Consider the following 22799-nt stretch of genomic DNA (forward strand, 5'->3'; position numbering starts at 1 on the left):
TGCGATATCCTATACTGCAAAAAAAGTGCATCATTTTTTAACGTCGCCGACAAATTGTAATTACCCTAAGCTCAGGCAGATGTATGGTAGAAAATGCCCCAAGTGAAATACACTACGGCGGAAATAAAATACCCTACGGCGGAGCTCGGTTGCAATTTGTAAATACGCGTGCCGAGCATTATCAACATGGAGCGGCGAAGTTGCAGCCGGCAGGCTCGGGCTGATGTCTCGGCAGCGAAGTTGCCGAGACATCAGCCAGATTGTGTCTCGGACTACACTGTGCATAACTCCGTCATTCAAGCTAGGCTAGAGACATTTGGGTGTGCTCTTCCTAACCATATACGCTTGCAACTAATATTCCCCTTACCGTCTTTGCATGGTGTCACTAAAATAATAACAAAATAAATGCTTACAAATTACTGGCATAGCATCGTGTTACCTTATTGACTTCTTGGTCACTTTTACGATGAAAAGACTCTCTTGCAAGCTGCAACAATCTATATTGCAAGGGACATAAATATAACACCACAGCTGTCATACAGTACACGAGCGTTCACGACATCCAGCTAAAACCATTGACCAGTGTTGCCCAATATGGGCCCCGTGGATCGCGACACATTTACATCAGGGGTCACTCACGCTACTGGTAGTGGAGTTCTAATGTAGCGACCTTCTGCACTGTGCCCAATCGTATTGCAAGGATTAGTCACTCTCTGTCTACACACAGCAAACAACGAATGGTCAGAAAACGAATAGCAATGGGCCATACAGATAGCAAGAGCAAAAATTGTCACAGAGAAATTAAAAAAGATCATTTTCCAAAGTTTCTTTTTTATCCCCCACAGACTATATACTTTTGTTTTTAGGTCCTTGAGTAGGTATACTGGTCACTGGTGGATCCAGAAACACTATGTAGAGCAGTCCGATAACTAACTCATTGTTGTTTGGGTAGCGCCTCAACATTCGAATTTCTCACTTGCTAAATAGCCACATTCATACAAATTACAAATATCAAAGCATAAAACGAATAAGTTACACTTGTGTCAAGGTATTGAAGTTCACCAAACCGTATTCAGGAAGAGATAAATAGGTAGAGAGAAAATAAATAGACATCATTCGCTCACCACTTTCTCGTCAGCATAACTGTGGTTTCACCTGCGAAATAATAGCGCGAACATCGGATATTTACAGAGCACACGAATATTTTACCGACAGCTGCAAGGTTGCACGGTGAAGGACTTTGGGCCCGGGCGAATAGGAACCGCTTCAGTACTAGCAGCCCAGCAGTTCAGCAGCCCGCTGCTGTAGTACCAATAACAGTACAGGACGCAGCTTCCGGGGACTGCTGCTTCTGCAAATCACTGTTCCCTACCCGCGCTCGCAGAAATGGTAGGGCCCCGTACGCTCTTTGGCCGCTTCAGAGACCCCACCCCAGGAGACCCCAGCCCACACTGACTACAGCACGACAATAGGGTTCACTATCCTCTCAAGCAGTAGCACCAGAGCATCAGCCAGCGACATCGCAACTCTGTTCACCTAAACACGATAGTGTATCGTCCGCACACACAGCCAACGAAAAAGCTGCCTAAGAGTAAACTAGCGCTCTCCGGGAGGTGGTGAGTCCGATTTGAATGGTCGGAAGAAGGTGCTGGGGTCAGGTGAGCTAGTCGTTACCGCCGCCGCCGAGGAGGCCACCAGCGGAGGTGAGAGGGAGCCACGCCCGGCCGACCCCAGCAGCGGCGGCTGCGGCGGCGGCGGCAGCAGGAAGCCGGAGGCCAGGCTGGGCTGCGGCCGCAGCGGCAGTGCCGGGTACGGCGAGAAGCGGCCCTTGGCGGCGGCCAGCGGGCCGTAGTAGCCGGCCAGGTGCGGCAGCACGGCCGCCGGCGGGCCCCCCGGGTGGCTGTGGTGGGCGGGGTGGTGGTGGGGAGGCGGCGGCGGCGCGGCGCCGTACGGCCCGTAGCCGCCCGAGGCCACGGCTGCCTGGAGCAGCAGGGCGGCCAGCGTCGGGTCGGCGAAGCGCGGGTCGAGCGGCCAGGAGGTCATCTGCTGCCGCTTGTGCTTCATCCGACGGTTCTGGAACCATACCTGGAGACGGGCATAGAGGAGGGCTGTGAAGAGGGTTTGCCAGGATTTACCCACTGCCGAGTCTCGAATGAATCCGGAAATGTGTACCCACTGCTGTCAGACTTTGTAAGGTACTAGTATTTGACCTGGCCTCGATCAAAGAATGAACAACGCTTATCGAGAGCTCCTTATGAGTGCATATCATTTATATCAGCTTAGTGTTATTGCGTGCTTGTTATCGCTAGAATGTGCAATGTGCATTTCAGTAAGCTTCAAAAGTTCCTTACCTTGATGGTTCCCTCTGCGAGTCCCAGCTCGGTGGCCAGCTCGTTCCTCTTGGGTCGGCTGACGTAGTTGTCCTTGAGGAACTCGGCCTCGAGCCGTTTGATCTGGTCGGGCCTGAAGGCGGTGCGGTAGCGCCGGATGCCCGGGTCGGGGGTACCGCCGGTGGTGAGGTCACCAGAGGTCAGTTTGGTGCCGGAGGAGGGCGGCGGGGTCGAGCGGTGCTGGGGGCGCTCCTCAGGCAGCTGGTCGGTGCTGTCACACGAGGCCGTCTTGCTGTCCTCTGCAACAGGAGGCAAGAAGTACAGTGACCGCCATATCATTGAGAGGCTGCTAACTCGGGGTAGCACACTTGGCAGATCGTCAGATCTGGAAGGTCACGCAAGCAGGATACAAAACCGATTGCAACAAAGCAAGGTCACTGCAGCAGGCAGGAGGGCCACCACTCACCAGCCCAGTCGTTACGTTACACACGTTACGGCGGTATCGCTTCACTGTGTCGTTAGTGTGCAGTAATCGGCCGTAACGGTGACATTAGCCACCCATTATGGGGCCGCCACGCCCCGTAACCTACACCGGGTGGCGCACATCAAACGACTGTTAACGCCGCCGCAAGGACAGACGATGGCGGCGGTGGCAGTCAGCCGCCGCGGATCTGAGCTGCGATCTCTGATCAGCTGACTGCAGCGCAGCTCGAGTATCTCGAGAGAGAACACAGAGAGGATTATATTTAAAGGGTGCTGTGCTTGTGTATCAAATAATCTTGTCGAAGCAATCGCAAGCGTTAGAACAAAGCATGCAAAGTACTTAACAAAACATTTTTAATAAGGGCACGTGGTCATCCCAGTTAGCATTTATAACTGCAAATAAACGTAGCCACAAAGCACAAAGAAGGATCTAACGCTAATCAAAGCAAAAAGGGTTCCCAGGTGGTCTTAAGCTTTCTTACTTTATGAGTTACTTAGCGGAAGAAACTGAAAGGGGTTTTGCCCCCCCCCCCCCAGAAACCAGCTAACATCAAGGGCTGCAGAAGGTCAAAATGATTATAACCGAAACTCTACGCAATTTCGAGCTACATTCAGCAAAGATCTTTCGTAAATCGTTACTCTAGAATCGTCATAAAATCGTAAATTGTAAATCGTTAGTTGTTAAATTAAGCTACAAAATAAAATTACATACATCAATTGCCCCAGGGCAATTACAAAGGCATTTGCTGTATTGCAATTGCTGTAGGTATCTATTTTTAGCTTAATAACGATTTAGCGACTAACGATTAACGATTTTATGAGAATTCCAGAGTAACGATTTACGAAAGGTCTTTGCTGTAATTCCATTCTCAGCCTAAGTTAATTAATTTCAAGCTCATAATTAGATAGGTACATCGTGTAATACGTTCACCAGTGCTCAAGTGAAGCTTATCAATTTATTTGATTCCTCAATATTCCTGCAAAGTTACAGTACCTATCGGAATGAAATGGACAGTCTCATGAGATGCCTGGACATTAGTGGATAGTCTTTTTCACTTGATGAAAACGATGCAGTGTATCACAAGCCTAATTTTGCAATATAATCCAAGCATATACAAACAGTTTGCTCTAAACTTTTCACTATGAACATTGAACAGCTAAAAACTTGCAGACCATTAAGTTTAAAATAAGGTAGCTTTATGCCTGTTAGATGACCTTGACCTCAATACACGACTCTGAGAACGCTGGTTCAAGTTCAAACTCAAATTGATCGTCTAAAATCACTGCAGACTGGAGTCACACGATTCAATTTCACTGCAATAAGTTTCGTTGAGTTTAGATCTCTGACAGTGATCTCTGATTTACTGCTCATAGAAATACGCAGGCTCATTTTTAGCATTTCTGAATCCCACCAACCATGACAGTCCGTTAGCAAGGGGCACACTGCTAGGATGACTAAAATGCCGTGAATTATGTATCGAAATCTTCTGCGACTTATATCTAGTAAAACTGGCCTGGGTCACCGCGCTGCTGGCCAGATATGAACTGTGTCTGGTCACTGCCCGAGGCTAACTCTCTGGTGTGCTACTTACACAACGTAATTTATCTCAAGCTTCCCGATGGGCTGAGACGGTGCCACAGGACACTCAATGTCAAGACATGACCCCTCAGAACCGTACCCAAACTGACATTTCAGAACAACCAGCGGCCACGGCCCGGGCCGGCCGACTGACCCGCGTTGACCCCACGGCCCTCCACACTGCCCCGGGGCAGCTCTCCAGGCACTGAGTGAGTCCCGACAGTGGTCACGGCTGGGTCTGTAAGGCCAGAAGGCCGGGGCCGGGGCCGGTGTCTCACCTGAGCTGGCGGCCGCTTTGGGCGGCGAGCCGCTGCTGTCGGCGCTGACGGGCGGCGGGCTGGCGGCCGGCTCCCTAAGCTCCCCGTAGGCCTTCAGCAGGTCCAGAGAGTAGGCCGGCCCCGGGAAGAAGGGAGGCGGCGGCGGCGGCTCGGCGGCGGCCGGCGACGGCTGACGGCTGCTCATGACGACCGGCGGCTGACCCGGCGACCGCACACGGAGCGCTGCCGGACCCACATTGAAGATGGCCCGCGCGCCGGCCGCGCCACGGACCGCCCTCCGGTTAGTATCCAATTACTGGGCGGCCGCTGATTGGTCGGTCGGCCGGCGCCGCCGCCTCCCATTGGCTGCCGCCGCCGCCGCCGAGTTATTGGCCCGGCCTGAGCGCTGATTGAGTAATTGGCTGCCATTAAGCACAGGAATCATCCGCACTTAGCGTAAATGGTACACAGCGCCGCGGATGGTCGGCGGATGGAGATTACAGCGCGTCTAATGAGATGCAGCGCAGGCTCCCGGGAGAGAGGGGAGGGGAGGGGGCAGCTGCCGCCGAGGGCAGAGGCCGGAGGAGGCTGTTGGCAGAGGCCGGAGGAGGCTGTTGGCAGAGCTCGGTGCCAGTGAGTAATGCGGCTCTCGGCTCTGCCGCAGACCGACCGAATGGCGCAATCAGACGCAGGAAGCCGTGATGGCGGCAGCTGGGCCGACAGCCCGAAATGAAACGCCGCAGAAAATTAACGCCGAACGGGGGAGTACTAAAACCGAGCCAAACGGGTGCGGGTGAGACGAAACGGGCAATATATTCAGGAGACGTGCAAAAGGCTGAGCACAGGTAGACTTCAAGTGCGCAACTATGTCTCCCATATACAGCATTGGACTAGATCGCGCTTGATTCTCTAATCAAGTAAGGAAAATCATCGAATTATATTATTGAAATGCATCCACCATGCGATCTAATCAATAGCTCAATTAAAATAAATAAATAAAATTCTGCTTCAAATTACGTTCTATGGAAATGTACGGGCTAGTTCATATAGACCACGTTTCCATGGGCACACTGATCCGGATCAGTAAAAATGGATTAGCTAATCCAGTATAGTTAGACATTATATGAAAATGAAAGTAAGGGATTAACTGATTATATAAGCCTAATCCACTTTGAATTATATCCTGTAACGAATAGTTCGAGAAATATAATACGATTTAAGTTTGCTGATCCGGATCAGTGATGCCCATGGAAACGGGGTCATAATCATTCATCCCCCCTTGACGAAACTTTATTTTGTGGCAGCTGCCCCACGCACGACTGTATAGTATACATGAGTGCACGCTACAATATCGCCTACCGGTCGGTGTTATTTTCACTAGCGCTGCCATCATCAACGACAGTGATAGTGACAGTTTTAAGGCGGTGTCAGACCCCGCCAGCCATTCTCCCCCGGACACCCCTGTGATGACAGTGACCGTGACAGTGACAGTGGCAATGACATACCCCTCGTCACCCTCGCTCGGGTCCGCCGCCGCCCTGACCTTGTTGTTCCAGCGTCCCCGTCCGGCGCCTATGGTTTATGGGTGCACCATCCGACCTCCCCAGCCCAGTTTAGTGTTCTGTGCGACCGTGGCCGTGGCCATGGCGGTGTCACGATCCCCAGTTTACGGTACTCCCCCTCCCCCCGCCCTCCGCGCCAATCCAGATATCCCGTCCCCACGCAATGGGACTCCCAATTAGATGGGGGATAGGCCACTGGGGCAGCGAGGCAGTGGTAGGGACGTCGGCAACGGTGACGGCGACGGTGACAGTGACGAGGATGGTAGCGTTTGGTGAAGCAGTTGCTGGGCAAGGAAGGTGGTAACATCTAACTAGGAAGATGGGAGGATGCCAGTGAACTCGGTCGATGACGGAGAGCGCTGTGAATGAACTTAATAACTCCGTCTATGAAGCATGGTGAATAGCGAACATACGTTGCAAAGGTCTATGCTTGAGGGTGGTCAAAAGTAAACAAGTGGTCCCCATTGACATTTAGACTCTTATGAAGACGGTCAGTCATCAGTTGTAATGCCATTGGTCATTACGGTCGGTCACTGCGAGTTAGTCCGCAAACGGTCACTATCAGTACAGTGACCGCTCGTCCCAGCCCGCAACAGCTTTATTGGTCCCACCGTATCACAGCTAAGTATAGGAGAAAGCGTGGGATAAAGATGGCATCGCCTCGTTTCCGGCTCAGCTGAGAGCTAAATCAGTGATCCATGAATGGAACAGTGATAACATCTGTTCTAAGAACGGTGTCGAGGCGAAGCAGTGGTCCAATGACATCGTACATCTGTGTGACGATAGGAGCATGTTAAAAGGCCGTATCGAAGTGCATCTCATCGTATCACACGCATTGTTTATTATTCATCACACAATTTGTTTATCATGTCTAGAGAAATAGGCCATCGAGCGACTCTTAAAACGCATAGAAATAACACGTTTTTGATCCTGTTTCGAACAAATGATAGCGTGTACTAAAGGACGTGCACTAAAGGACATGATTTGGAGTTTGCTAATGTAGGTAATAATTGAATGAAGACTTTACTCCACAAGAAATCGTTCGGGTCGGAGCTTTCACGTGTAGCAGCACCCAATTCGAAAATTCGTTGCAGCTCATTTGCATATCCAACATGTGTACAAATGCAACAGTATCACCGTTTATCTAATGTGTTTACTATATTATTCATCTGCAATATCTTAGTAATAACTAGCGAATTTCATATCTTTTTTTAAGCGACTCAATTGCCCGATTTCTGAGTCAGGCTCAAATATAACCAATGTATCAGAATGCAGTCAATCTGCGAGATAAATGCTCCGGATCTGTAAGCATCCCATAAGCAAGCATTTATACGTCCGCTGTTATTCGGCGAGCGAAGCTAAAGCTGTATCAGTATGCTGACTAGCTCAGCAGAACTGCAGCTCGAGTCTGTCATACCATATTTCTGCCGTCGTATGATGGGGCCTGAAAATTAAATCGCCGTCTCTCAGCTCCATCAACTCGGCAGCGCCCTCGCCAGCCGAGCTCGAGTTATGAAGCCGCCCGCTCTCAGACGCTAATCTCATAAAATTATTGCCGAATTATTCGTCCAATTTAGCGATCCCATCTGTGCCGGCCGTGTGTTCATCTATTTTATCTGAAGGGTCGACATAAATAGTTGAGTTGGGTATGTTTTTGTCGAGAGCTGCCGTCGTGGGGGCGCTGACGAATGACGAGGGCGGGACAGGGGCGGGGGAGGAGGACGGACAGGAAGGTTTGAAGGAGCGAAGGTTTGCGCTTTCTTGTTTTGTTGCACTGCACCATCAATAAGGCCGCTGAGCAGTGGTCTGACTGGTCAGCATGGTGTGAATGTGAAGGCCGATAGGCTTTGGTCTTACTTGAGAAATAACAATATCAAAAATGTAACCTGGCAACTTCACAGCATTGTATAAATGTATTGTATATGGCCATTACAATGGTAGGGTAAGGTGCCTAATTAGCGACCCCCTTAATTTGAACCGTCATTGCGCACGCTCTGTGGGTGCCACTGTGTTACTGGCTTGATTTTCGAAGAGATCGTTCATTTTTCTTTTAAAATATAGTCATTTTCTGCCCCAATATTCACCAACTTATTTGTAGTGAGCATTTCGGCAAACCATTGCAAAAAACGCTAATAGGGAACTCTTCCCGATTAGCGACCGGGGAGGGTCGCTAATAAGTCTATGGGTTTCCCCATATTAAAAATGGCAAAAAAAATGCGACGCCTGAAAAGATGAAATATGACCTAAAAAAGGTAATCTATACGCAAAGCACTCAATCACTCGAACAGGAACGTTTATCCAACACATTTACGTAAGTAAAAACTGATCACGTGATGCACCGAAGGCGAAAAGAAGGCGGAAACCTAAATTTTGCGGGCTATCTCGTATGATATTCGAGGTCCGCGCTGAATTCGGCACCTCTGCAGTCGGTGACAACATTTGACATCCTCTGCCACACATTGCAAGCTTCAGCAACACCTCATTTTCATTTCTCACTTTTCCCCTTTCTTTCCCTTCTTGAGCTATTTGCGACCATGTCAGGCGCAAATAGGAAATATGAGTTGCGACACATTTTTAACCGCCATGCTGTGCACAGTTGAGCGATTCACTATGGGAAAACGGCAATCAATTAAAAAAGGAATGTCGATTCAGAATAAAAAAGGTGCATCATCCTAATGTGCATCGCTTTTCATCAGAGAGGGCCCAAACACACACGTTTTGGATAAGAAAGTCGTCATTTTTATTTAAACTCACCTGAAACGTCCCACTAGAAACATCGACGACCGGAAAATAATTAAATTTGATAACCAAAGTATGGCTGACCCTTTGACGATGTTTTTACCCCGTTTTCTCCCGCCAGTTTTCCTGTAGGGAGGTAGGTCGCAAATCGGAAAGGGTCGCTAATTAGGCACCTTACCCTAAACCCTCTCCATCATCGCTGATCGCGAATCCCGTGTCTACCGATATCACTCCGTCTGTGGGTTCATACATTTCTTTCATGGCAGTCTTTCGTTCCCTCACCCGTAATCCGTGCCGTTTTTGCCGTCGGTCGTTCGGTCGTCGTTTCCGCACTCGGAGGAGCCCAGGACGGTCATAAACGGCGTCGGACGCGTCGGGACCGACGCAGGGCGGCACAGGGCGCCGGCGGATGTTGTGTCTCTGTCCGCCGGCGGCCGGAGCGGCCACTTACCGGGTCGCGACCCGTTTTAGCGCCGCGCGGAGAACAGCCGACCCCGTGGGTACGCTAAGGGAGCACTGAGGCGGGACGTCGGTCTTTGAGGAATATCACTACGTCTTCAGAGGTGTTCACCTGAGGTGAGTAGGTGGTCGGGTGGTGGATAGTTCCGGCTAGAGAAGGGTCTGGTAAGTGGGGTAGTCAGTGGTGATTGAATGGACATCCGGTCTGTCCAGCTGACCCTCCCTCGGCCTAGAACGTCGTGAAGGATTGGGAAGAATTCGCTAATTTTAAGGTATCGTATGAAACGTTTACTGAAGCGTTTAGAAGTTATATTGATGAAGTGCGCACTCGTTCAGCACTTTCTATAACGGTGCCGATTTTGGCATGGTTGATCCAAGATGAGTTTCTTTGGTAGGCTGAAAAAGTCCTATGTCTATGTATATCTTTAGTATTAAACACTCTCGCTTATTGCTAGAGTGACTTATTTTGTCGGGTAGGAGTGACATCAAGACTACTTAAAAAGAATTTAATGTTTAAACATCGATGGAATGACTTTCTGATTATTTTGGTTGCTTCAAAAGTGATCCTCTTGTAATCAGAATAGTGATGCCTCACCTCATAAAATCCCCACTAAGCTGTTTCATCACCAAATAACTGTCACCGATCAGCAAAAAATATAGTTGATTTGATATCAGCTCAAGGTTTGTTGATGGATGCGTCGTTTTTCTGTCGCCGCGTTACGAGAGAAATGAACGGCACGCCATCGACAGCGCTCGATCTGCGTCAGTGTGTGACCGGTCGCCGGCGGACCTACGGTTTTTGTCCGTACTTTGCCGGCCGATGGGTCGATTCCCGGCCTGGGTAAACAAACACGACCGGCTGGAGAGGGGCCAGACGGACCCATCCGAGTGTGACCGTCACCGCTCGGTGCCCGGTGATCGGTACGGCCGGGGCTGAGTAGAGCTATGTGGTGCAGCTCACCGGGCGGCCAGGTAGATGTAGAGCGGCTCTTGCTCGGTGGCCAGTGTGCCCCCGGCGCTGCTAGCATAGCATCGCAGATGACCGGGCCGGGTAGTGATAAGACGGCTTCAATCATAATCGAATTGCGAATTCGATAATTCGCTCACTCAAACAAGCATGTACCTAAATCATATCTCCTTTGGGTGACTCTCCGTGGAGACGCAACTCAGTTTTAGTTGCTCGCAGGTAATTCATGGGCAGCACCAATTTGTACCGTCCTTTACGGAGCACTGAACGGAGTCAGCCCAGCGGGGGACGGCGGAGAACAAACACGGCAATAATGGCGCGCCGGGCGGCGGCCGCGGCGATATACCGGCGCGCCACCTGCGCCGTGTTCGCGCCGGTGCGCCGCTATCGCCGCCGCCATCGCCGCGCCCTCCGTAATGATTCTGTTTATGCGCAGTCAGACGGCGTTTTAGATGGCGATAGAACCATCATTGTTACGGATCTTGCTTTTTGGCAAACAAAGCTGGTGGCCCGGCCCGGGGCAGGGTACTCAGCACTCAGTAGGCTCTGTTTTCCTATAGACACCATCAGGATCAGACCAGCCGGAGTCAGACCTCTCAGTCGGCTGATACCATTCCAGCAATGTTTCAATGGACTTTTCTTTCAATAATTCAGGTAAGTTTTGCCTTTGAAGGTAGCATCATAGTGTAATAAATAACGCTGCGATAGTGTGCCATAGTGTTATACCATAGTGTTATTTATTACCTTATGGTAGTATTCTTCCACTACCTTGGGAAAAAAACTGTCTGAAAAAATGCAACATTTTATATAATAGTGTTCGAAGACAGTCTGCCAAGCTTGGTGCCCATCTTCTCATCCCAACATTTGACTACAGACCGAGCAGCATTTGTCGGTGCTGACTGTGCAGTGGCCTCCTCTGAACTCAGCATCCAAATAAGAACAAAACAGTAGCTATCAGAAGAGCCCAAGGCGGTGCCGCCTGCCGATGCTCCTCTCGTCCAGCAGAGCTCAGTACCACCGGTGGTATGACGTTCAGCGGTGTTCAGAGCCACTCAGCAGCAGCGACGGCCACATTCCGTGGTTTACTACCGTTCGGAATGGCATCTGGCTATAATCGAGTTAAATCTCTGCTGTCGGCAGCTGCGTGTGTGCCCAGAGGAGGCTGCGGCCGGGCGGCCGGGCAGAGGAGGCCGGGCGGCTCGGTATGCCCGACGTGCCATACCGAGCCGCCCGGAATGACCGTTCTGTGCGCGGCGCGGCCGCACAGAGGCCCTATTGTCGGCCAGACGGGAGCGGTCGATCGGCCGACACCGCGCCCGGCCGGCCTGAGGCGCCGACTGGGAGCGGCGGCACTCGGATGTAGGGAGAGGAGCGGTCCGAGGACCGGAATTTATACCACGGAATGTTCGAGCGCAGTGGTCACCAGAAAAAAAGACGAGAGATAGAGGGGCGTTCAGAAGCTAACAGAGCGTGCGTTGAGGTTTGGGTTCAGTAATTAGTCGTAACAATCCGATGGTATGGCTCGGGATGTCCAGCACTGTTTTTGGGGAGGAATTAGGAGCGTATAAGGCTTCTATTCATCGGTGCTATTGCTCACAAATTGGAATTTGGATGGAGGAGTAGCCGAGTTGGGAGGGACGGCCTGGAACATGGCCTGGAAGACACAGCATCTTCAGTCACAGCCCAGAAGCTGCGCTCGGTTATGGCAAAAAACAGTCTAGGGTGCATTCTAATTTAGAAGTTCCAGCATCTTTTGGTGAGCTCGAGGCAGGGAGACTTTTCCACTGCGCTAAATTCCAAACATCTTTTGGGAAGTTAACCCTCGCCCGTAAACGGCGATCTGCCACCTTCGCCCATGCAGGGGGGGGGGGGGGTTGGTGCGACCCCCCCCCCTTGGCGTTTGAAAACGGAGCGTCGTAGAGCTTAGCGGAAAAGAGCAACGGATTGCTCTCGCCGAGATCTCGCGATTGGTGGTATATTTTTTGGTCCTAGGTCAACATTTGACCTACTTTTGACCGGTCAAAGGTCAAATTTTCGGAAAAATAGACTTTTTCAACTTTCCGCGGCGATTGCGGCAAAACGGTGGGAGATATCGACTTGAAACCTTCACTATCGTGTTCCTTGATCAATTCTCTATCGTTTGGTATGTATTTCGTTTCCCTAGCTCTAAAAATGGCGCGTTGGGAGCGCCGGAAGTCGGCAAGGTCACAGTCGGCGGCAGAAATTCGAAAAATCAAAATTTAAATTTTTGAAATCTGATTGTATTTTTGGATTTGGGAGGTCCATTTGCTCCCTATAGAAGCTAATATTGCTGCATATTCCCATTGAGGTGACAAGAATTAGCAAAATAGTGGTTCGGGCGCTTTTCAAAAATAGTACCGGACGCTGTTCCTCTTGTGACGTCATAGCTCCGTGACCTGACCTGACCCGGTCATGTTTCTTATACCATATGATAGCCAATACTTGCCCCAACATGCATGGGAAGTTTCATCACGATCCATCAACCGATGTCCGTACCACCGGCAGGAAACCTCGGGCGTTGACACTCAGTTTGTGAAAATCCGGCCGGAGGCTGTTCCCTTTGTGACGTCATAACTCCGTGACCTGACATGACCCGGTCAAATTTTTTTTTATCAAAAGATGCGCAAGGTTTGCCCCATTAGGTACCCAAAATTTGGCGGCGCTGCGCGCCGCCGTTTTTGCACTATTTCCGAAAAGCCTCAGGGGGGGTTGCACCAACCCCCCCTACATGGGCGAGGGTTAAATTATATTATGCTGATGATGGCTTATCCATCGAATTAGTTATCCTCATGACAAGTACTTACATGTGCGCGAGCCTGACGCATGCTACAGGCACACAAGTGAGCTAATAAGACAATGGCAAAGCTGTGTTAGTGCCATTAGGGCTGGCTTCCTGTCGTGTCCACTAACGGTAAATCAAATAAATAATGCTAGGAGAAGGCACTGTCCTATTACACTGTATAAACAGACCCCCTTCTGTTACAGAGTACAGCATCTTATGCTGTCAACTCGACCTTCGTGACCCAATTAAACTCGTGACAGCAGCATAATCCAGCAATCATCGCTGTGAACATGATTCTCTACCAATCATCCTGCAAATGAGATGTCAATTCCATCGTTCATGGTCCGTGTCACAGCGGCATAGCCAGCAGCCAGGCTGCCAACCAGAAGTCAGGAGCCGCTCATGGACTGTGCACTGGAGGCCAACAATAACACGACGACCACACCAGAGCAGCAGGGCTGGGATGCCGAGCCTGTTCTGTGCTAAATGGACCAGGCGGAAACTGCACCGGAGCGACATTCATTCAGTGCATGGTAAATAAACACATAATTAGGTGCACTCTCAGAGAGGAAGCATGTATTTATGACTTCTGATTTATGTGGCTCACTCAAGCATTACGGTGCACCGTAATGCTTAAAGACGTTCACATGTGAACGTCTTCAGCGCTTGGGCTATGGACTTGACTAAGGTTTCCCAGGCATTGCAGCCCTGAAATAATTTAGACATGTTTATGGAACTCCTACAGTACCTACTCACTAGCCAGTACCCGTAACCTGTTACGACGAGTGACGACAAAGTAGGTGGAAAGTTTAATTAAAGCTTCATAATTATAATCCCACACACTTTTGTTGATCATAATGCTTTCTTTTCTGTCAGCTGTCCTATGACACTTCAGTGTGCTGATGCAGTATTCCCCGTTTCTTGCAAACAGTACCGTTAATCTGAAAAATGGTTAATGAGTATCCTGACCTGTCACCGTTCCAGCAGAGCCTAACTATGATTGTTACTCGGATATTTCACATAGCTAGCTAGCTTAGCGCAGCCTCTCTGGCGCCCGTCCGCTATACATACCAACCTCCCCCTGATCAAAACTTAGTCTCTATCTTCCAATCAATGACGCCACCGACACCAAGTCGGGTGGCCGTGCTGGTCCTTTCTGGTGAGGGCTTTTAGTCCATCAGCGTGCCAGCGATCGATCGATATAACTTATGACAGGGTCTCAGGCCACCCTGTCTTCCGGCGTGCGTGCGTGGACCGGGCGGGAGCGGGGGTGGGTGGATCGTCTGTGCCCTCTCAGACCGGACTGGCCACCCAGCGACCGTGCCCGATCGGGCGGACACACTGCCAGGCTGACGCGTGTCGTATGCGAAGGAGATCGGCGATCAAGGGAGACATGACGCGTCATCAACAACGGGCGAGCCCTCGCTGCTACAGCGAACAGTCAACATCTCGCAGGAAGCCAATGCGTCACCAGCAGTTTGTCAGTTTGGTGTTCAATCACACCGTGTTTCTAGGTAGCTAATGATTCGATCTGCCATAATCGACCTTATACTCTTGTTCTTGCCATTTCCTAAGCATGGGGCATGCCTGAGTAATCCCTGATACTAAATCAAAACTATAGACGGTCGGCCATCCTGCACATATGTTTATCCAAATCGTCACCCAGTCCAGTTCGGATATGTGTCGGAGGACCGGCCGGGCCAGCAGCCACAGCCACTCACGGAGCAGAGGAAACAAACAGCCGTCTACAGACGATTAGCGTGCGGCTATCAATCTGCCCACACTTTACCAGAATATTACTAATGTCGCTATTAATTATGTTAATGTGACGGGCGTGGTATGGTGGTATAGAGACGACAGCCGTGGGTCCCTATGCCGACAGATCTTTGTGTCACAGAGCACGGAGATCTCAGAGAGTTCCCAGGTCACTGGAGCGCATAAGTCGCAGGTCAATAGGTTTGAGGTCATCGGCTACGTGGGATTAGTCACGCTGTATGTCTCATAAATTCCAATTATGTTCCGATTCTTGCTGGGAATTGAGATAAATTATTTCAGTTTACGTTTGTTTTACTGACTTCCGTGGGAAAGGTTGAAAGGAGGTGCTACCTCTGAGAGATGATTGGGCTAGAATGATGCATTTCGCCACCATATGCACAAGCCAGCATAAAGTAAAACAATAGGCCCGAAATCATGCGTCAATTTCCTCACATTTTGGTATCTTCCGTAACCCGAAAACACGCACAGCTTTTCATCGAATCCCACGACATCCGTCCACACACTGACTTCTCGCCATATTCCTACACCCGCCTTCACCATCAGGTCTGGCCGTCTGAACTGGTCCTGGCCAGGCACGCGATAGGTGGCTTCATTACAGGTGAACATGGTCGATGGCTGGCGCGATGGGACGGGGGCCACGCGCCGGACACGCGGTCTCACCATTAGTCATGATCCGGGGCCTCACGAGTGGCAGGTGGCGCCGAGCCGCCGACGGAGTCGGAGAAGGAGAAGAGATGACGAGGATGGGGAGAGAGAAAGAGAAAGAGAGAGCAAAGAGAGAAGAATAGACGGCAGGCTGGGAAGAGAACAAAGCGGATAAGAGCAAGAGGACAAGAGGAGGATAAGGTGAAGGAAGTACGAGTTAGATATTCGACGTGGTAGGGAGATCGGGAAAAGAGGTAAGCAGAGCAAGTGAAAAATGATATGAGCAATCCTAAGTGAAACAGCTGAAGATGTAAAAGATACAGCAAAAAATAAATGCTACGTGGAGACACTAAAGTGGAAAGAATTGATGAGAAATGCATTGTGCTTCTTCTGCCGGTAGGTGCTGGCTTCTGGTGCTGATGGTCTCATGCACCACGAGGAGCCGATGGCAGAGCCACCAGACGGGCGAGGACCATCGTGCGTCCGGTGGCGCAGTCCGGTAATACGGCCGATGGTAATTGTTCTGTTTGGCCGTCACCGTTCACCAGCCGTGATATGATCGGGCCGACTGCCGACACCGCTCAGTGTGAGCGACAGGTGAGCACACGACCACCTCAGCACATACAGAGCGGTGCGCAGAGCGGCAGGTAGAGGGGGAGGAGGGAAGCGCGCCGGTGGTGTAATTCTCCCACAGTCCCCAGATACCGTCACAGTGTGTCATCGGGCCACCGGTGATGGATTCGTCGTTAAACCATAAACTGAATCATCGCTGGGCCCGGCCCGGTCGGCCGGCCTCGGGTGACCAGATCAGGGTCGACTCCGTGGCTACAGCGAGCCACCACGCGCCCGGCCACCCCTCCCCTCCCTCCTCGTCGACTTAACACCCCACTAAATCAGCTACCGACACAAAAACGTGCGCCCGGCCGGCGACCGAATTAATCGGACCGAATCAGCGCTCCAATTATATCATCATGGTAAAATGTGGCCGCTCCGGCGGCGCTGCCCGTGTCCTTATACAGGGCTGGCGGCGGCCGCTGCCAGGGGCTGTAAATCGCCGGCGATTGGCCCAGCTCTCGTTAACATCTCCTAATGCCTGAAAAGGCAGCTACCAATCAGAGCGTGACCGAGACACAGCGCCGAAACAAACACACGACTACTGGGCGATACGGCAGCAGAGCAAAGGAATAAATACACGACAACTGGAAACGGTAGCAGGACAGAGCTTAGGAACAAACACACGACTACTGGATAACACGGCAGCAGAGCAAAGGAACAAGTACACGGCCACTGGACTTGGTAGCAGGGCAGACCAAGGAACACACGACCATTGGACACGGCATTAGAGCAAAGGACCAAATGCTAGAGGGCACGAGGATTTGTCAACGTCCGTTACCAAACGAAATATTTTTCCTTTCATTCCGTTACATATTCCCAGCCATTCGCCGTTTGCAGCCACAGAACAAAATGATCAGCGAACCAACCACGAATTATTATTTCTTGATCCATATGCATTGGTTCTTTTGAGTATTCTGCCCTAAATTTATGTTAGTCTTTGTCAGTCACCTGTGATCTCGTCCACCGTTCTAGAACTGGCCTGGTCAAATGTTGTGAGGGAATCAGAGAGTCGAAAGATAAGGAGAGCGGGCCTGGCTCCGCGCGGCCCGACTGTCGCTCGCTCCCGACTCCACTCTGCCACTCTCTACCATCTCCGACCGGTCACATTTGGAAACGACTGAATAAACACGCCAATCACAACATGGCCCGAATGCATTAGTGAATAATAAGAGGTCATTAAGCGGCCATAATGGTTGTCATCGCGGCCAGTCGGCCGTTCACAGATGGTATCACAGCGTGTCGAGCGGAGACGATTCCCGCGATACAGACTCGATACAGTGGTCTATATCACGGTAATGGCAGAGGACAGAGTGCCGGGAGACTGGGGAGAGCGAGGGAGAGGGACGATGTGGCCGTCCCAGCTCATGACACAGTGCAGAGAGTCGGGGAAAGAGGGGTAGCGTGGAAATAAGAAGGCTTCGGCTAGTGACTAGCAAATCAGTTCCGTTTTATTGAAACATTGAAGATGTACATATGCCTGTCTATTGCCTATATCTTACATATGGACGGTAACTTATTAAATTCAAATGGTGTTTATGTAAGGAAAATTAATGATGTTCATCTATCTCTCAGTAAATGAGATCCAAGATTAGATTTTATTATATAAGTAGAGGTTTATACATCATAACCACCATTATAAAAAGCCTCCAAGGCTCAAAACTACACCTCAAGTAATGCTATTCTATAAAGGACCTCAATCACCACGCAACTTCTATTCACGAGCAACGTAACAAAATCTCCAGTTGCGACACTACGCAGTCACACATATCACACTCCTCGATGGTGGCGAGGCGGCGACATTTATTTGTTCGTATCCCGCGGTGCAGTGCGAACATTAGCGCCCAGCACAAACAGTGGCCCAGTGCGTGTGTTTTCATGTGCGCGCCGCTCCGATCGGTTTGACACCGAGTGGTAATTGGACTGTGGAATGCCGGCGAGTCTTACACAAACGGTAGAAATACCGCTACCGGCTGATTGGGCTATTAACCAGACTCTTATCGAGACTCCTGAGTCACTTAACACATGGTTAGTCGCGCCATTGCCTCGCCACCTCGCCGGCTGCTTGAGCGCTCGTGTGTGCATATGACCAATAATTTACTGATGGAATTCGTAAGCTTATCACACCCTAGTTTCTCGCTTAGCCACCGCCGGTCTGTGTTTGCCTAAAACGTAAAAAGAAAGCGGCGATATTACGATACGAAATATCGAGCATCAACATCCGCCTTAGATCCAACCTTGACTCAATGTTGTGCTAAGTTTCAGACCAGTCTTGCTTTCCTCAGGACCAAGAAATGGCAATTTTTACCTAGCCAGTGCGGTGATTTCGGCTGATTTCGGTGATAACTAGAATACTAGAATAGGCCAGGAAAGCATTTTGACAGCTCGACCAAGCAGCGTTCGCTGTTCTCGTTCAAGCTGACCTGTCTTCAGCAAATTTTTTATCGTCACGACTGCCTCTGTCTCTCCCGGGGATGCCGTCTTTTCATTTCCTGACGTCTGCTTGGTCTGGAGCGAAACTAGTCATTACCTTAGGTCTGATATCTTTTGTGAACGAAGACGTCTGTCCCGGAAGCTAGAAACAGTCTCGTGATCAGATGCCTGCCTAAGGGGCTGATGTCCGTCCCGGGTTCTGTTGCTTGTCTAAGAAGCTAAGCTAGTGCTTTTCTCGTCTTGGGACACTGTTCTATATCTGAGGGCTGCTGTCTCCCCGAGGGCTGCCTAGCCTATTCAATGACGGCTGCTCAGTAGGCGGAACTATGGTCAAGCGTACCCATTTTCGGGAACGCATTTTCGTTCCCATGTTTGGGAACGATAAACCCAAATATGGGAACGCCATGTAGGCATTATTTAAAACAAGAAAAAGAACTGTTAAATGACGTCCAAAAAATATAAAACGATCGTGAACCGCCTGATAGTTGTCTCAATATTGTTGGGAAAGAGTTTGATATTGTAAGGCCCATCGTAGTTTCAAATCGTTCCCCTATTTCTAAAGCAGTCCATCACCCGGGCCGCGAGCCCAAATTTGGGAACGCTGTCGTACACTGGCGCTGCAAGCGTTCCTTATTATGGGAACGGCGTACCCAAAATTGGGAACGATTTCACCGACGCCTTTCAGGGGCTCTTTTCATTAACAAGCATCACGTCCAACGCCGCAAATTATTGTTAACGCAACAATCATCAGATGACCTTTCCGGCAAGACCGTTGCATGTTTCGCCCGGTCTTCTGCGCTTTTATTCCCGTCGATCTCGCAGCGGGCACGCCCCCCTCTGCAGGATTACGTAATCCACAACGCTCAGCGATGTTCAACAAGGTCTTCCATACCTATATCCACCGTCCGCGCCGAGGGTGGAGACATGTCAAGCACCTGTCTGCTAATCACCGAGAGTTGACGAGCACAAGAAGTATCCAAAAATGGGAACGCTGAATATGTTACACCCTCAAAACACCTAGTCCCAATGAAAATCTAGTTTTTTCCTTTCTTAATGAGTGTAAGTGGCAAAAGGCCTGGTAGGATGGGCACGACGTATGATCGAAATCAGCATAAAAATTATAAATAAGCCACACAGAGCGACCTATATCAGAGAAATTCCCCCAACCGATCATGCTTAGAAACGCCGAAGACAAAAACCACGCTCATGACACTGCTTATAAAACAACGCTAAACAGCTAGCATCCAAATAAAATATGTCTTTCAGGGCTGATAAAATACAGCTGAATGATTTTAAACCACTGAAACTGAGTTTACAACAGTAGTTCGGTAAAATCACTGACGTTCCACGCGGTCGATCGCCCCGACACCAAATGTCAACAATATTACCTCGGGACTGTCCGCGTGTTCGCTTGCATATGTCATCATCTGGTGTCGCTAGAATGAAACTTCATAACCAGGCGAAAATTATTATACTTGACCTCAAAATGTAAAAAATGCTTCATTTTCCTTAAACTTGCATGTTAAATGTCGTATAACCCATATTTCCACCATTCTGTCATTTTTAAAAAATCATTAAAAATATCATTCCACGGTCAATTTCCTTGTTCCACGGTCAGATTAAAGATAACTTTATGGAGATTTAGTAGATACTTAAATCAGCGTGCACTTTTTTGAGACGTGATGCACTTTTGAGTTTTAGTGGGCGAACGGCCGAAAAATTGCCTTCCGTTCTCATAAATGGGAACGCCCGTTCCCATATTTGGGAACTCCGTTCCCAAAAATGGGAACGTTCCTATATTTGGGTACTCATGACCATAGTTCCGCCTACTGTGCTGTTAGACCCTGATGGGGCTGACACAAGACGACGAAAATCTACATTCCAGTGTCATCGCCAGATGGATCGCCTCAGTGTGACAATGAACACATATCAGTGACATTGACCCCGGCCGGTCGCGCGGCCCCTCCCCTGCTCAGATCGGCCGGCGCGGGCCGGATGGGTGGGCGGTCGGCCCGGCCGACCCGGCGCCGGGTTCCACCTGTCAGTCACCGGTCCGGCGCGGCGCGGCTAATTGAACAATACGCCGGTGTCGCCGCGTTGGCCGACCATCCATCAAACCCGTGACGTGTGCCAGCCGCCCAGCGCGCCGGCCGCGGGCAGCTCACACGGTGGAGGGCGGACCGGCGGCGGCCGGCTGCGGCCGGCGGCGGCCGCTCCGCGCTGGGTCGGTGCGCGGCGGCGCCGGACACAGGCGGATTATGGGCCTTAGGTGGTTCCGCCGCCGCGCGCGCCGCGCTCTCCAGGGTATCACAGACACAGGGCTGGCCGACAGCGCGTCTCAGCGTGGCGGGAGCGTGTCTCACGACACTGATGGCAGATACGCCGGCCCGGAAACGACTAATTTCCGACCTATTACCGGAGCAAAGTAAACATGTGAACGATCGGTGACGGGCGGGAGCACGAGAGTGACATACCTGTCACCTGAATAAAGTAGAGAAGATTCCTACTTATTATTGTGATAGCAATACTAGACATGAGGTACATGATGCTCATTGTTCATGTGGAACACACGGAAACTAATGTTATTGCTGAGAATGCTTCAATGTTTTTTTCTTCATGTTTCCCTTGAGGGAGTTTAGATAGTTTTGTAATATTTCAGACAGTGCAGAACTTACCAACAAGTGGCTGGATATGGTGCTCACGGCACCTCAAAGAGAAAGGGTGGTACCGAAGGGGAGGGGACGAGTCGTGTCCCGTCCCCTGTGTATAGCGACGTTTGTAGACAGTTCCCGATTACATAGGATTTAACGCTACTGATTAAAGTCCCACCGCCGCCGCGTGGTTCCATAATCTCCCTGTGGTCAGTACCGCCGTCAATAGACGCTCCGGAGCAGACCAAAGCGTACCCACCCACCGCTCCCCACGCTGTGAGCGAGCCCCACGCTCCCCTGCGAACCCCCTCGCTTACCGGACTGTCAGTCCCCGCTTCAGGAACCCGACTATCCCCACACTCTGAGACTGGACCGAGGAGGCCGGCACACAGACGGTATTATCAGAGACTGCCACGCCACTCAAAACTGGGTGGCCAAAGTCACAACTTTGATCGATTGCCGTCCGCGTCTCGGTAGATCCACATGGATGATTATTTAAGAAACCGAAGGAAAAACGCCGTGAATGCAAGAGACTTGGGAGACATAGCCGTTTATTAAAAACCGACCAGTAAAGAATGGTAGGCACATTTGATATCCTTACACATTTCTTATGTATATGTAAGCATAGGAACATTAACTAATCACTCATAACAAAAGAAGGACCTTGATTATTCTCCTTGCTGATTTTCGACAGGGTTCGAAAGCGCGGAAAAACTCCGTTCGTTATCTAGCTGCGCCACTCCGCGCCCAGTCCCAGCTCACGGGCCATGCGGTGCAGCCTACCTTCAGGCGTTCCTCACTAGCGCCATCTATGGCCAGAAATGTTAGGTGTGGAGCGCGATCGCTGCATCAGCGTTCAGGCGTCGATCCACTTTGCCGAAAGATGTGTTTATGAATAAGCGCTCAGACGCAGCTGAATAATGATGCAAATATGTATATTTAACACAATCTCCATCGCATGCGCAGAATGCATGCACAGGCTAGAAATAAGAATCATGCCGAGTGGTGCTTACTGAAAAGTACCTAAGAAGGAAAAGAAACAGACCTTGGTAAAAGATGGCACGCTAACGAACCGCGTAAAGCAGTTGTGTATCTAGGCTTATTAATATTTTGACAACGGTTAGTGCAATGCTGATTGCCGAACCTTCGTCGGGTCACTGGGCACACAAACTCAAATGTAATTTAGTTATACGCCTAAAAGGCAGGGCGGGTTATGGTTTATATTCTCCCAAGCAATTAAGTGGAACGTTTTAGCAAATCGTCTCCCCGAATGAGTAGCCGATCCATATCCATGTTCGCCCCCAGATGAATGTGTTAGCATAGGAGACCTAAATGTATCTGGAACCATTCCAACGCGCTGTATTTGTCGCGATTCGCATCAGGGTCCAATTTGGCTGAATTGGCGATAATTCTGCAAACATCTGCGACGATGCGCTGTTCCATCGCGATACTGATCTGCCGAAATATAAACTGGGCCGGCGCTGACTGGGCTCGATATCTATG

General features: G+C 50.3%; 1 protein-coding gene across 1 annotated transcript; it reads right to left on the reverse strand.

Annotated features, from left to right (window-relative positions):
• Positions 1-480: 480 nt before the first annotated feature.
• Positions 481-5277, reverse strand: LOC122392652 (segmentation protein even-skipped-like). The gene is made up of 3 exons (XM_043387744.1): positions 4671-5277; positions 2352-2629; positions 481-2085 (listed from the first exon to the last, which is right to left on the reverse strand). The coding sequence occupies exons 1-3, from the start codon at positions 4852-4854 to the stop codon at positions 1597-1599; spliced, it is 951 nt and encodes a 316-aa protein (XP_043243679.1). The 5' UTR covers positions 4855-5277; the 3' UTR covers positions 481-1596.
• Between the last annotated feature and the right edge of the window lie 17522 nt (positions 5278-22799).

Source organism: Amphibalanus amphitrite, unplaced genomic scaffold, assembly GCF_019059575.1.
Source record: "Amphibalanus amphitrite isolate SeventyFive unplaced genomic scaffold, NRLGWU_Aamphi_draft 000496F_arrow, whole genome shotgun sequence".
Taxonomy (NCBI): Eukaryota; Metazoa; Arthropoda; class Thecostraca; order Balanomorpha; family Balanidae; genus Amphibalanus; species Amphibalanus amphitrite.